The sequence below is a fragment of the Peromyscus maniculatus genome, chromosome 4 (assembly GCF_049852395.1).
Source record: "Peromyscus maniculatus bairdii isolate BWxNUB_F1_BW_parent chromosome 4, HU_Pman_BW_mat_3.1, whole genome shotgun sequence".
Taxonomy (NCBI): Eukaryota; Metazoa; Chordata; class Mammalia; order Rodentia; family Cricetidae; genus Peromyscus; species Peromyscus maniculatus.
Window position 1 is genome coordinate 68,120,627 of NC_134855.1, and position 13,024 is coordinate 68,133,650.

General features: G+C 48.3%; 1 protein-coding gene across 45 annotated transcripts in view; it reads right to left on the reverse strand.

The window, feature by feature from the left end:
• Positions 1-13,024, reverse strand: part of Madd (MAP kinase activating death domain) — a 43,624-nt gene that overhangs the window by 17,479 nt on the left and 13,121 nt on the right. For 7 of the 45 annotated variants that reach the window (XM_076569938.1, XM_076569956.1, XM_076569947.1 and 4 more), the window contains exons 11-24: positions 11,906-12,009; positions 11,651-11,820; positions 11,093-11,349; positions 10,769-10,908; positions 9,531-9,632; positions 8,110-8,169; positions 7,650-7,752; positions 6,828-7,014; positions 6,582-6,732; positions 6,142-6,348; positions 4,455-4,508; positions 3,319-3,419; positions 2,521-2,604; positions 2,099-2,257 (exon numbers count right to left, since the gene is read on the reverse strand). In XM_076569938.1, coding sequence (XP_076426053.1) covers positions 2,099-2,257; positions 2,521-2,604; positions 3,319-3,419; positions 4,455-4,508; positions 6,142-6,348; positions 6,582-6,732; positions 6,828-7,014; positions 7,650-7,752; positions 8,110-8,169; positions 9,531-9,632; positions 10,769-10,908; positions 11,093-11,349; positions 11,651-11,820; positions 11,906-12,009 — 1,879 coding nt within the window. The remainder of the gene's footprint in view (positions 1-2,098; positions 2,258-2,520; positions 2,605-3,318; positions 3,420-4,454; positions 4,509-6,141; positions 6,349-6,581; positions 6,733-6,827; positions 7,015-7,649; positions 7,753-8,109; positions 8,170-9,530; positions 9,633-10,768; positions 10,909-11,092; positions 11,350-11,650; positions 11,821-11,905; positions 12,010-13,024) is intronic. The other 38 variants (XM_076569952.1, XM_076569959.1, XM_042275674.2 and 35 more) reach the window with 11 other exon arrangements.

Sequence of the window (13,024 nt, forward strand, 5' to 3'; positions counted from 1 at the left end):
ATTTAATGTGTGCACATGCATATTCACACGCATGTTTAAGTGTCTGAGTGTGTAAGGACCCATGTGGATATCAGGAGTTTCCTTCCATTACTTCCTACATTATACACACACAAATCATACAAGAAAAGCCTTTAGTGAACTTAAGTAACCTTTCTCACCTCAACTGTGCAAACAGCCCTTGTCCACCAGCACAGGACAGTTAAGGCTGTGTGGTAGGAAGGGCCAGAAAAGGCAGCATACAGCGATCAGCATCCCACAGGAACGATTTAACATCCAGAATCAACAATGAAGGAATTTTTTAAAAACTTTCTTTCTTTTTTTTTTTTTTTTTTTTTTTTTTTGATTTTTTGAGACAGAGTTTTCTCTGTGTAGCCCTGGCTGTCCTGGAACTTACTTTGTAGACCAGGCTGGCCTCCAACTCACAGTGATCCACCTGCCTCTGCCTCCCAAGTGCTGGGATTAAAGGCATGTGCCAGCACCGTCCAGCTCACTTGTTTTTTTATTATTTATTTATTTATTTATTTATTTATTTTGTTTTTTCAAGACAGGGTTTCTCTGTATAGTTTTGGTTCCTGTTCTGGATCTTGCTCTGTAGACCAGGCTGGCCTCGAATTCACAGAAATCTGCCTGCCTCTGCCTCCTGAGCACTGGAATTAAAGGCGTGTGCCACCACCACCCGGCTATGATTTATTTATTTTTATTTCATATGCATTGGTGCTTTGCCTGCATGTATGTATGTATGAGGGCATCAGATCCCCTGGAATGGGAGTTACAGACAGCTGTGAGCTGCCATAGGGTGCTGAGAATTGAATCCAGGTCCTCTGGAAGAGCAGTCAGTGCTCTTAACCACTGAGCCATCTCTCCAGCTCTAAAAATGCTTTTTTTTTTCCTTTTTTTTTTTTGGTTTTTTGAGACAGGGTTTCTCTATGTAGCTTTGCACCTTTCCTGGAACTCACTTGGTAGCCCAGGCTGGCCTCGAACTCACAAAGATCCCGCCTGCCTCTGCCTCCCGAGTGCTGGGATTAAAGGCGTGCACCACCACTACCCAGCCTAAAAATGCTTTAAAAGACCTTTAAAAGTAACTATTCATTTTGCACATGTGTGGCTGGGGAGAGGATTCACGAATGTGCCATGGTATGCACGGGGAGGCCAGAGAGCATCTTTCAGGGGTTGTTTTTCTCCTTTCACCGTAAGGTTCCAAAGATGGAACTCAGGTTGTCAAAGCTTGAAGGGTAAGAGCCTTTACCACCTCTCAGGGCCCCACCCCATTGACAAGGTCTTACCATGTAGGCTGGCCTCAAACTTGAGATCCTTCTTCTCCTTCAGCCCCCGAGAAGGAGGATGATAGGCAGGAGCCCCCATGCCCCATGGGAGGATTTTCTAAACACTTTACTAAAACAGTCTGTGTAGACTCAGAGTCAGGCCCCGTAACTTGAGTGTCCCTGCTAACTCTTTAACTCTTGATCCTATCCCGGCCTCCACTGGCTCTACTAGGCAAAGGCATACTGAAGGACCTAGAGACACAAATAAGCACCAGTGGTTTAAAAAAAAAAGACTCCATTTAGATCGCATCTTCCAGTTTCCTCTGTAGACCAAAGCACTAAAGGCTGCCGAGGAGGCTATCTATCCACTGTCGTCTTCATAAAGTGGCACAGTATCAGAGGAGTTAACACTATTGAAAGAGGCAGGTGTTTGCTGCAAAGCGGAGGGGCGAGGTAAGAACTGAGTGATCCTCCTGCCTCTGCCTCCTTAAGCAAAACCTACCGGCGAGTGCCGGGTGGTGGTGGTGCACGCCTTTAATCCCAGCACTCGGGAGGCAGAGGCAGGCGGATCTCTGTGAGTTCGAGGCCAGCCTGGGCTACCAAGTGAGATCCAGGAAAGGCTCAAAGCTACACAGAGAAACCCTGTCTCGAGAAAAAAAAAAAAAAAAAAAAAAAAAAAAAAAAAAAAAAAAAGACCTGAGTGATTTATTTCATTTGGGTATGGAGGCACACACTTGGAATCCCAGCACTTGTGAGACTGAAACAGAAGGATCATAGATAGGCTTGAGGCCACCCTGGGTTATACAGTAAGTCTTTTGTTAGTAAATAAAGCTTACAAAGATGGTGCTCGTGGCAGCATTGGTTTCAATCTCACTATCCGACAGAGTGGCCCGGGAACTGGTCAAGTGAGCGCTGCCTTCTCCTCCTGGCCCGTCCCCTGCAGTACTGCTCAGGTCGCTGTCTGCTCCAAGGGTCTCCCCGGAACTGTTACTCACCTAGAAAAGACAAAACGTAGTAAGGGACAGTCCCCAGAGAAGGGCTCCCGACGCCAGTTAGAACCCCGTATACACCACTGAAAAGAGTCGTTTTTCAGGCGTGTCCAACAGCCTCTAGAGCTCCCCTTTAGAAGATGAGTGACATTCTGTGCACACTCGTGAGAGTCAAGCTGACCTGACTAAGAACAGCGTCCAAAGGTAGGGACCCTTCCCAGGAGACACCCACACCCGCCCACAAAGAAGCCAATGTGGTATCCCCCTACCACGGTGCTAACTTCAGAATCCTGACTTGAGCTTCGGATCATAACAGCTGGACTCACACCGGTGACCGAGTCCTGATCGGTCCTCTGAAATAAGACAAGGGACGCCTGTATTGTTTCTAGACAGGTCCTGAGCAACTGGTTCTTTTCTAAGCTGGAATGTATGGACCTTACACAATAAAATGACACACTAAATAAATACACGCTCACTGTGGAAAACAAAAGAAAGAATAATGAAATAAGAATAAGTCATAAATCTACTACCAAATTAATCTCTACTTTTAGTATATTTTCTGTTAGGCTTTTAGGTTTTTTTTTCTAAACATATTTTTTAAAAACTAAATTAAAGTTGGGCAGAGTAGCACATTAATGCTAGCACTTGGGAGATGGAGGCAAGCAGATCGGTGAGTTCAAGGACAGCCTGGTCTACATATTAAGTTCTAGGCCAGCCAGGGCTACACAGTAAGACACCCCCTCATGTATGTATCTATCATATATATATATATTAATCATGCTGTGTTGCTAAATTTTTAAAAACACAAAATAGCAGTATTGCATTCCATGACTCTATTATCCTTATTTAATTATTCCCTATTATTGTTTATATTTAGATTGTTTCTTTTGTTGACTGTAAGGAGTATTTTAAGGGTTAGTGGTATAACTTAGTGGTACTCTTTACCTGAACTTAATTCCCACTGCCAATGTGTGTGTGTGTGTGTGTGTGTGTGTGTGTGTGTGTGTGTGTGTAAAACTTTGAGATAGTAATTAGTCCCGACAGTTTTCAGGAGGACTGTCACAAACCTGGGAAGCAGATGTCAGGCTCACACCACTGTCTGCGCTGATCTGGGACTTTTTCTCCTCTGTCTCACCAAGGTCAAAGGCAGGCTTGATCACCTCCGGCCCTGAGTAGGGGAGATTTCTGTCATGCAACGTGCTGAAGCTTGGGGCAGGCTGGTGAAGAGAATGGGATGGCAGCAGAGCCTGCTCCAGACCTGGTCCTCACATCCCAGTCACTTCCCGGGGCTGCCCCTGCCCACCACCGGGACCCACTAGAAGTCCCCAGAAGCCTTAAGAGCCAAGTCATACATTAGACCTGGTCAAGGGTCTCTGCAGCCATCTTCTCAACCTGAGAAAATCCAGAGCAAATCGTCCTAAAACAAAACGTCCCACAAACAAACCCCATTCCAGGGCACCCAAAGTCAGAGTCCCACCTGTGCCTGAGACTATTAAAGTGTTCCCAGGACGCTCAGTGATTCCTGACAAAGGTGTCCAAAGAGGCCAGAAAAGGTTAGGGCAAAAGAAAGAAAGAAACACTGTTTCCCTGGGCACTGCCTACCCCCACCCTACACCATCTACATTTGAGACAAAACAAAACAACAACAACAAAAAGCCCCCATTTGACCTATGGTAAGGCAGAAGGACAGAACGACAGAAAGCAAGAACGTGTGCCTAGGCAAGCCACTAGAGAGCCAGGAAACTACAGACTCAACACAGAGGGACAGCAACCATCTCTGCCAACTGCGCCCACAGGCCTAGAGGTGAGGGAGGTATCAGCCAAGGAGGGGCTGCATCGGCGGAAGTGCGTCCCACCAGCGGAAGTACGTCCCACCAGCGGAAGTACGTCCCACCAGCGGAAGTGCGTCCCACCAGCGTACAGCAATAGAAAACCACAGTGTAGGTATTTTACCCGGAGACGCCTGATGGCTAACGAAGGGAGGGACAAGGAGCAACTCACAAGCCATACACCTAGGATTCACACACCACCTGCCCCAAGAATCCTCCGTCCTCCAAATACTACCCAAATACTACAACTCTTCCTCCAAATACCACCCAAGAACAAATGTGGGGTGGGCCTGAGAGGGAGCCCGCCCCAGTTGGGCCTGGGAAGTTGGCAGGTATGGGAGACTGGGGGACAGGAAAGGGCGTTTGTTCCTTACTCTGTTTTTCCAAAGCCTTTTGCTTTTTCACTTCCTGGTGCTTGTTCCACAATTCTACCCCAGACGCAATGCAAGCAGGAGAGAGAGACAGAGAGTCAGAAGCTTGTCAGAGGACCAGAGCCCCACCCGAGTTCATCCCGCTTCAGACACTGCATTACTGGTTTAGAGATACAAAGATATCTTTATGTGAGTAGGGTTGAGGAATCAAGAGATCCATTTTTGCCCCCCTCCACCACCCCAAATCATGAACTAAAGACTCCAAATTTCTAACCCTAATTCCAATGTAAACACTCTACAGAATCTTTGAGCCGGAAGGGCTCTCCTATGAGAATTGGACCCTGGGCAGGCTGGAGACAGATCAGCGGACTCCCAACACACCTTGATCTCGCTGCCAAATGGGCTGAGCAATAGCCACGCTTACAAACTATAGAAAGAGACAATCATGTCAAGCAGTCGAAGAATTTCGGAAACATGAGCAGAAGTTTGCTTGACACACTGGACTGGACAAGGACTAGATCGAGCATTCGATCAGCATTCCCCCGTTGCTACCAACAACAACAAAAAACAAACCCAAAACCCCCCAAAACAATTCACCCTCAGAGCTATCGCCTGCTCAACCAAGAGACCCAGTCTCAGTCACTATCTAGGAGAAAAGCTTCCAGAAGAAACAGAGAACAGGAAATGGCCAAGACTGCTTCCCAGTCAAACAAAGCACAGGGAATACCAATCATAGCTTTTTTTTTTTTTTCCTGGAAGGAACTTCAGAGTTTATTAGGTATAATCTTTTCATTTCCCAGATGAGGTGATAGAGATCCTGATAGGGAAGTCAACTGTCCAAGTAGATTCAAGACTTACAGGACAACAGGTCAGTCTTTTTTTCTGGAACATCATACCAGGCAGGAGAAAGCCAAGCTTTACTACTGCTTCTGGGAGAAGATTCGCCAACCAGAGAATCAGAGCTGTCCTAAGAAGAGAGCTAGTTCATTCCTATGAGAACCTAGGCTAGAGCCACGGCCAAGAAGTATCAGTTTAGTGCAGCCTAGAGACCGGGGACCGAGAATCAGAGAGAAAGTAGCCTAGATTACTTAAGGTCAAGCAGGAATCAGCCAAAGAGGTGACACCAGACGGCCAGCAAATGGAGAAATACCAGATGTAAGCAAGTTCTGAATCAAGTCTGGGGTGGGAAGACAGAAAGAAGAGTCAGTTCAGAAATCTATGACCTTGGAGTCTAGGACCCAAACATGCCAGAAGGAACATTTTCCAGAGCAGTATAATGCTTGGATGGGGGAAACTGGATGCAGAACCCAGATGGTCATAATTTTATATCCCAAAGATGTGTCTATAAATTTCCTAGTAGTTTCCAGCAACATGTTTTTTCTGTATGAAGAAATTCAGATGTAAATAAAAAAGGGACAGAGAATACAGCTCAGACTCCCTGCACTGAGTCACACCGGTCTCTAAGCAAATCGCGTTACTCCATCCTCGAAGATGCTGGTGAGGCGGCTGGAGAGCAAGCAGGAAGACAGACACGTACAAGAAAATGCTACTGGAAATGGACACAACCCCTCACCCTCTCTAAAAAGCAAGCATGGGGAGGAGAAGGGCAGGGTTCTGAATGAACTGAGAGAAAGGAAAGATGTTTAAGAAGCCAAGACCACTTCGACACATCCCACACAAGGATACATACCAACAGACGCTACAAAATTCTCTTCCTTTAAACTTCTGGTATCCAGTTCTTTGGGGCCCTTTCCTGTGGCACTTGGTGCCCGAGGACCCAGCTGAGGGACCCTTAGCTGTGCCATAGCCTTGGGGTCCCCCCGCCCAGCCAGACCAGGATCCTTGCCAACAGGGGTATTTACGTTCTCTGTTGGACTTCTCTTCCGTTTGTCTGGGTCTGAGGAAAGGAAGACATACAGGAAGTGGCTGAAGGAGGCATCAAAGAGGAGTCAGACAGTCAGGAAAATGAGAGGGGAGACGCCAGAATACAGGGGATGTGGAGCAGTTAGCACACGGGAAGAACGCGAAGGCCTTCTTCTTCATGGTAGGAAAAGAGTTCCTACATATAAACAACCCCAAGGAGGAACAGTGAGAGCGTGGCACTGGGAGCCAGCAAGCAGGATCCCTTACCTTTGCTATAGTAATGGGTCTGAGCAATCTCCAGAAGCCCGAAGATGCTGGCCATGCCACCCAGACCTGCATGGGCATAGGACTGCTCGAGACTGAGGACCGTGCACTTGAGGAGGTCTAGCATTCCCTTGTACACCTTCCGACTGATCTCCTGCAACGACAGCCAGGACCCAGAGCTAGCAACCTTTCTTTAGCATTCACACCCTTCTGCCCAGCTGATTCCGACTCCCTAGCCCACATACTTACCACATCCTGGATGACATCCTGCCGGGCATCGTCCTCTGACTGCACTGCACGGTTCAGCTTGCTCAGCACAAAGACTCGAAGCTGCTCACTCTCCAGCAGCCGGCGTACCTTTTTCATATTGAGCCAGCCTACGCCCTGGCCATCCAGCACACTGTGTACCACTTCCTTCAGGAACTGCTGGTTCTCGCTACAGGGCCCACAAACCACTTCTGTGGTCATCTGATCCTTGGCAGGGCATCCCCTCTTTCACCAGACAAGATGTTTACCCCAGGGCAAAGCATAAAGCTAAGTCTCCAAAATGGCCACCTCACCCCTATCTCCCCAAGGATCTTGTTTGCCAACTCCCTACAATCCTACAATCTCACATTTCTCCACACCTTAAACCACTAATGTTGCCGGGTAGGGGTAGCACATGCCTTTAATCCTAGCACTCAGGAGGCAGAAGCAGGCAGATCTCTGTGAGTTCGAGGCTAGCCTGGTCTACAGAGTTACAGAGTTAGTTCCAGAACAGTCAGAGCTATGCAGAGAAACCGTGTCTCGAAAAACCAAAAGGAAAAAAGAAAATCTACTGTTTTGAGAGCTGTTCTCCCAATCTTGAGCAACCTTAAAAAAAAGAAATATTACCTCTACCTGAGAACTTTAAAACTGTTCTGCTACTTGAGTGTGGTGGTGCATGCCTATAACCTGAGCACTTGGGGACTGGAAACAGAGATCAGTTTAGGGTCATCCTCAGCTACACATCGAGTTTGAGGGAAGCAAGGCAGACAACACAAGATGGTCTCAAAAATTAAAACAAAACAAAGCTGCTCTGGCATTCATTACCTAGAATTGCTGGACCGGCCCTGGGGTGATGGAGGTTCTCTTTTCACGGTTGGGCTGTGTTTAATGACAGATGACTTCTGGTCCACCAAGGCCCTCCTGTTTCCTACAGTAGGGAAGGTGGGAATGAGACACATCACTGGCCCAGTCCAGGGCTCACACTATCATACCACTGGGTTGCCATAGTCCACACTCATTCTCCAGCAGCTCTGGGCTGGGTGGCACCAAGACATCACACACAGGTAGAAAGCAGCCATGGCAATGTGCAGGAGGTAGGGATGGAGATTCAGGCCACTCCACATGCACCAGCAGCATGCCCCATGGGCTGCATGGGTGTCGTGGGGGATAGGCAAGGCAGGTCACTCATGTGACGTCGCTTGCTCCATGAGGAGGCCCTCAGGCAGGCAGAGAAGATGCCAGGGGTTAAAAAAAAAGTCATGCAGAGCTCACGGGGAAGACCCACCTTCACCACTCCCAGGGCCGGCTTCAGTAACAATCTCCATTAGAGTATTTAGCCCAAATACTGGGACAAAAATACACAATTAGTAGGTGCACCACAATCCTTGAACCCCTGTACCCCGTGATGGAGCAGTAAGTCAGATCACCTGAGCACTCTCGCAAAGCATGGAGAGTGCATACAACCTTGGTTCTTGGGGCACATCAAAGCTGGAAGCCAAGGGATCACGAGATAACCAAGGCTCTAAGAAAGCCCATTCTTAGGCCTGGGACCTCTCAAAGCCAGGGACAAGGTCAATGACACAGAGGGCCTTCAGATACTAGACAGGCACATGCATGAAAGAAGGAAGACTGGTTTTTGTGAGATATCTAGCACAGGGGTCCTGGGGGGCTGTGGGAACCCACAGGGAGGAGACATCTTGCAGATGCTGTCATGGGAAGTAAGGGTGCGGTGGTGAGGATGAGGAGAAAGGCTAAGTGCAGCAGGTGAGATGAAGCGTGGCATGCAATGAAGGAGTTTCAATTCCTCGTCCCTTCAGATGTGCCAGATGAGAGCCAGCGAGGCTGACACACCTTTCTGTCCCTATCTACCACCCACTGAGGATTCACTGTAGTGGTACCAGTCAGTGTTCTGTATGACCACTCTAACCCCCTTCCACCCACCTACCCCACAACCCCGCCCCACGAAAGACCATTCCTTGGGCTCCTAATATCACTAGCTGGAGGTGATGGGTGGTCCATGTCTATAACCTTAGCACTAGGGCGCTTCAGGGAAGGGGACTGTAAGTCTGAGGGGCTGACAGAGGAAGACCCTGTGTCAATAAAATGGTTACTTCTCACTGTACTTACTTCTATAATGAAATATTTTAGCACAATAGCCATAGATAACAAACAAAAGTCAAATTAAATTGAGAAAAGCCCCTCAAGCTACAAAGATTGTAGATGAAATGGAAATATGGTCTGATCTAGAAGCCAATCAATACCACTGATAGACCAAAAGTCGGCATGAAGCCACAGTAAATGGCTGGATTCTGTAATATCGCTAGCCTGCCCATAATCATCCTCCTGTGGACTAGCTCCTTGAGAGAGGGTTTACCCAAGTTCATGCAGTGGGAATCTGAAGAAGACTGGGGGCAGCTGATTTTCCCTGGGTTAGCACATACTCCTTTCTGATAGGGTCCTCCCCAAAGCAGAGGTGATCCCAAGCTGCTCTTGTCCTACTGATATAACAGGGCCTCCTACAGCTGCAAAGATGATTTCTCTCTGCATCCACTTAGTGTCTACGGTGTGCAGTGAAAGCCATGATAAGCAGTATGAGGCAACAGCCAGGTCAAATGATTCATGGTACACAGGGCTCCTGACAAACATCTATACATCTGACATGTCTCTCAGAGAAACCTGGTTTGACAACAGAAAGGCTGCAGTTACCTTTCAGGCTGGGGAAGGGTGTAGTCTTCTCCCGGGCACCTTTGGTGGGCAGTGTGAGGTTGGAAAGACTGAAGCTTGTACTATGGTTCCGATACAGGCTGCCTGCAGAGGGAAGGGGATGAAAGCCACAAGTTAATAGGACAGACATCCTGAGCATCCCAGCGTAGTAACCATAGCATCTTCACCTCCCTTTCAAACAGCATCCCAATGGCTTGACCAGACAATCTCTGCTCGATCTTAGAAACGATGGTGTGTAACTTAGGGTAAACAAAGAAAGGGCCGGGTCTGCTCCAAACCCAATAATAATTTTCTCTGGCTTCCTCCCGTAATAATGTCTAAGTCTCGTTTACTGCTAAGCCTGCATGAAAGCCGCGGTTCATATGCTTTTGATCTGAAGAGATATTCCTGCCTGGGGCCTAAGGACACTGGCAATCACAACCGTCCTTTACGGTGGCTCTCGTTAGCCCCTGGTCAGTCTACAGTCTATAAGTGATTCTAGCCCTCACAGGCTAAAAGTAAGCATGAAAATCAGCTGCATATGCCAGGTGGTGGCGGTGCACGCCTTTAATCCCAGCACTTGGGAGGCAGAGCCAGGCGGATCTCTGTGAGTTCGAAGACAGCCTGGTCTATAGAGCGAGATCCAGAACAGGCACCAAAGCTACACAGAGAAACCTTGTCTCAAAACACCCCCCCCCCAAAAAAAATCAGTTGCATATATATTTCAAACATGTTCATTAAAGCTCCTTACCAAGCAAAGAAGATAGCAGATCCAAAACAAATTTGATAAAAATATTTTCATAAATTATATCTAAAACTGTATGATTTATAATTTAATGTATGTAATTGGATTAATGATATGGCCCAGTGGGTAAGGCACTTGCTAACAATCCTAACAGCCGGAGTATGATCCGGAGTCATAGGGGAGGAGAGAACTGACTCCTGTGAGTCCTCTGACCTCTATGTGCTTGCTATGGCCTGCTGGTGTATACACACACACACACACACACACACACACACACACACACACACACACTACGTACAAACATACACACATATTTACATATTTATTGGCTAATTTGGCTGGTGTTTCTTTTATCTCATTTAAAAGTACTTCATTCAGTATCACCCAAATGATCTGAATTAGGACTAACGTCAGCCTAACCCTCCACCTCAAGCTCTAAGCGACATGTACCGGAAGGAAAAGGAAGCGGAGGCATGAGAGGGCTTGAGGCACTTACTGGCAAAGGACATGATGCCCCCGAAGCCCTCGGTGCTGTTGTTAGAGACAGTGGAGTTGGGGGAGCTGGCTCGAGAGTCCGACTCTGCGTCCGAGTCGCTTGCCAGTTTCAGGCTGTTGGGCCTCAGCAGCTTTGGCGCCCTTGAACGTACAGTGGCACCCATGAGTCTTACGCTACACTGCAGTTGCTGTTCTTGTCCCATAATTCCTAAGTCCTTAGTTCAAAGAGCCACCCCCCAGGGACAGCAGGATAGCGAGAGTCACCCAGGGTCGCCGCAGTGAGGCCCTTTGGTCACCCGCCTACAAAGGACTCCCAGGCTCTCACCGACTGCCACTGACATGCTGGCTGAATCGGGGCGTGTAGCTTTCCCCCTGCTCATCGTCATCTTCCTCAGGGGGGAAGCCAAACGGGGGCTCGAAGTGCGCATTGTCGGAGGCTCGCGGGCACACTGACCCCTCTCCAGTCTCCGTCCGTCTCCTGTCCACAGCAGATTTGCAAATGCCGGGAGGCCCAGGAGCGAGGGGCCCGGGGCCGCCTGCTGCTGCTGCTTTATCCTCCACCCCTGTAGAATCAGCATGTTCCTGGGGGTCACATTAAACGAAAAGCGGTCACCCGATGCCCAGTGATGCCTTCCCATAGTCTCAGTTCGGTGGGAAAGACCAGATCTGTCCGATTCCTCGCTTATGAAATGGAGAAGAGCTACAATATTCTTGGTCTCTGGACTTACAGACTACGTAAGCAGATAACAGCTTACAAGAAGTCGGATGGCCTTCTTCGGGGTCAGAGGGTTACAGAGACAAGGAGGGAGGAACACGGGAAGAGGCAAACAGCTGCAGTCAAGTCTCCCTAACTGAGGGGGGCCCACAGCCTGTCCTCACGTACAGAGTGGGCGCCGTGGGCGGCCCCGCTGGGGCTGGAGCGCAGCGGAGGCTTTCCCTGAGAGCTCTCACTGTCGGGGCCAGGCTCCTCTCCCTCCTCCTTCTGGGGCTGCAGCTCATCGATCGCCACTTCACTGGCATCTCCCAGGGCGGCGTGTGTCAGAGGATCCACATCTACCAAGAGAGACAAGCACAGACCACCTCAGCCCCCAGCCCCGACCCCTGCCTGGTAAGGGTCAGTCCTCCCAAGTTTACTCACTGGGAGTGTCACCATTGATGTCACATTTCATCATTTCACTGACGAAGTCCCCGAGGGAGGAGTAAGACGAGCTTGAGTCATCGTAGTCCATACTGTCACTGCCACTGCAAAGTGAAGAGAGTGAAACAGGAAGGAAGCGCGGGCTGGCCCGGGTGACTCGGGACGCCAGCTCACAACCTGAGTCTGATCCCTGGGGCCCACACGGTAGGAGAGAACCAATTCCTCCAAGTTGTCCTCTGATCTCCACATACACACAGGGCCACACAAATGCAAACACACACACACACACACACACACACACACACACACACTATAACACTACATTAATTGTTTAATATTTTTTTTTTTTAAAGAGAAGAAGCTGAAGGTGTGACTCAATGGATAGAGTGCCTGCCTAGCATGCAGGAAGACCTGGGTTCAATTCTCACACTGTATAAACCGTGCATGGCAGTGCACTCCTATAATACCAAAACTTAGAACGTAGAGACAATAGGGTTAGAAGTTCAAGGTTATCCTTAGTCATTTTAATCCAGCCTTAGGACACATGAGACCTTTCCTCAAAATAAAACAGAAACAAAGAAAATCAGGAAGGAGAGGACAAAAGAATCCACAATTGGGAGGTTGGAGAAAAGGCTCAGTGGTTAAGAGCACCGGTTGCTTTTCCAGAGGACCCAGGTTCAATTCCCAGCACCCACATGACAGCTCACAACTGTCTGTAACTCCAGCTCCAGGGGATCTGACACACTCACACAGACGTACGTACAGGCAGGACATCAATGCACATTAAAAAAAAAAAAGAAGAAGAAAAAGATTCACAATCAGTATTTAGAACATTGAAAAGGGGAGCACCGTTAACTCAAGGCCAGGGTACAAGATAAAATAAGGATGTCAAGGAAACTAATTAGAGTACATTATGGTGGCTTAAACTGTAATTCCAGACTTTGAGGTGGGAGAACTGTGTGAGTGTGAGGCCATCCTAGACTACACAATGAAACTCTGTCTCAAAATACAGAAACAAGGGGCTGAAGAGATGGCTCAGCAGTTAGCAATGCTGGCTGCATTTCCAGAAGACCCAGGTTCTGTTCCCAGCACCCACATGGACGCTTATAAACATCTGTA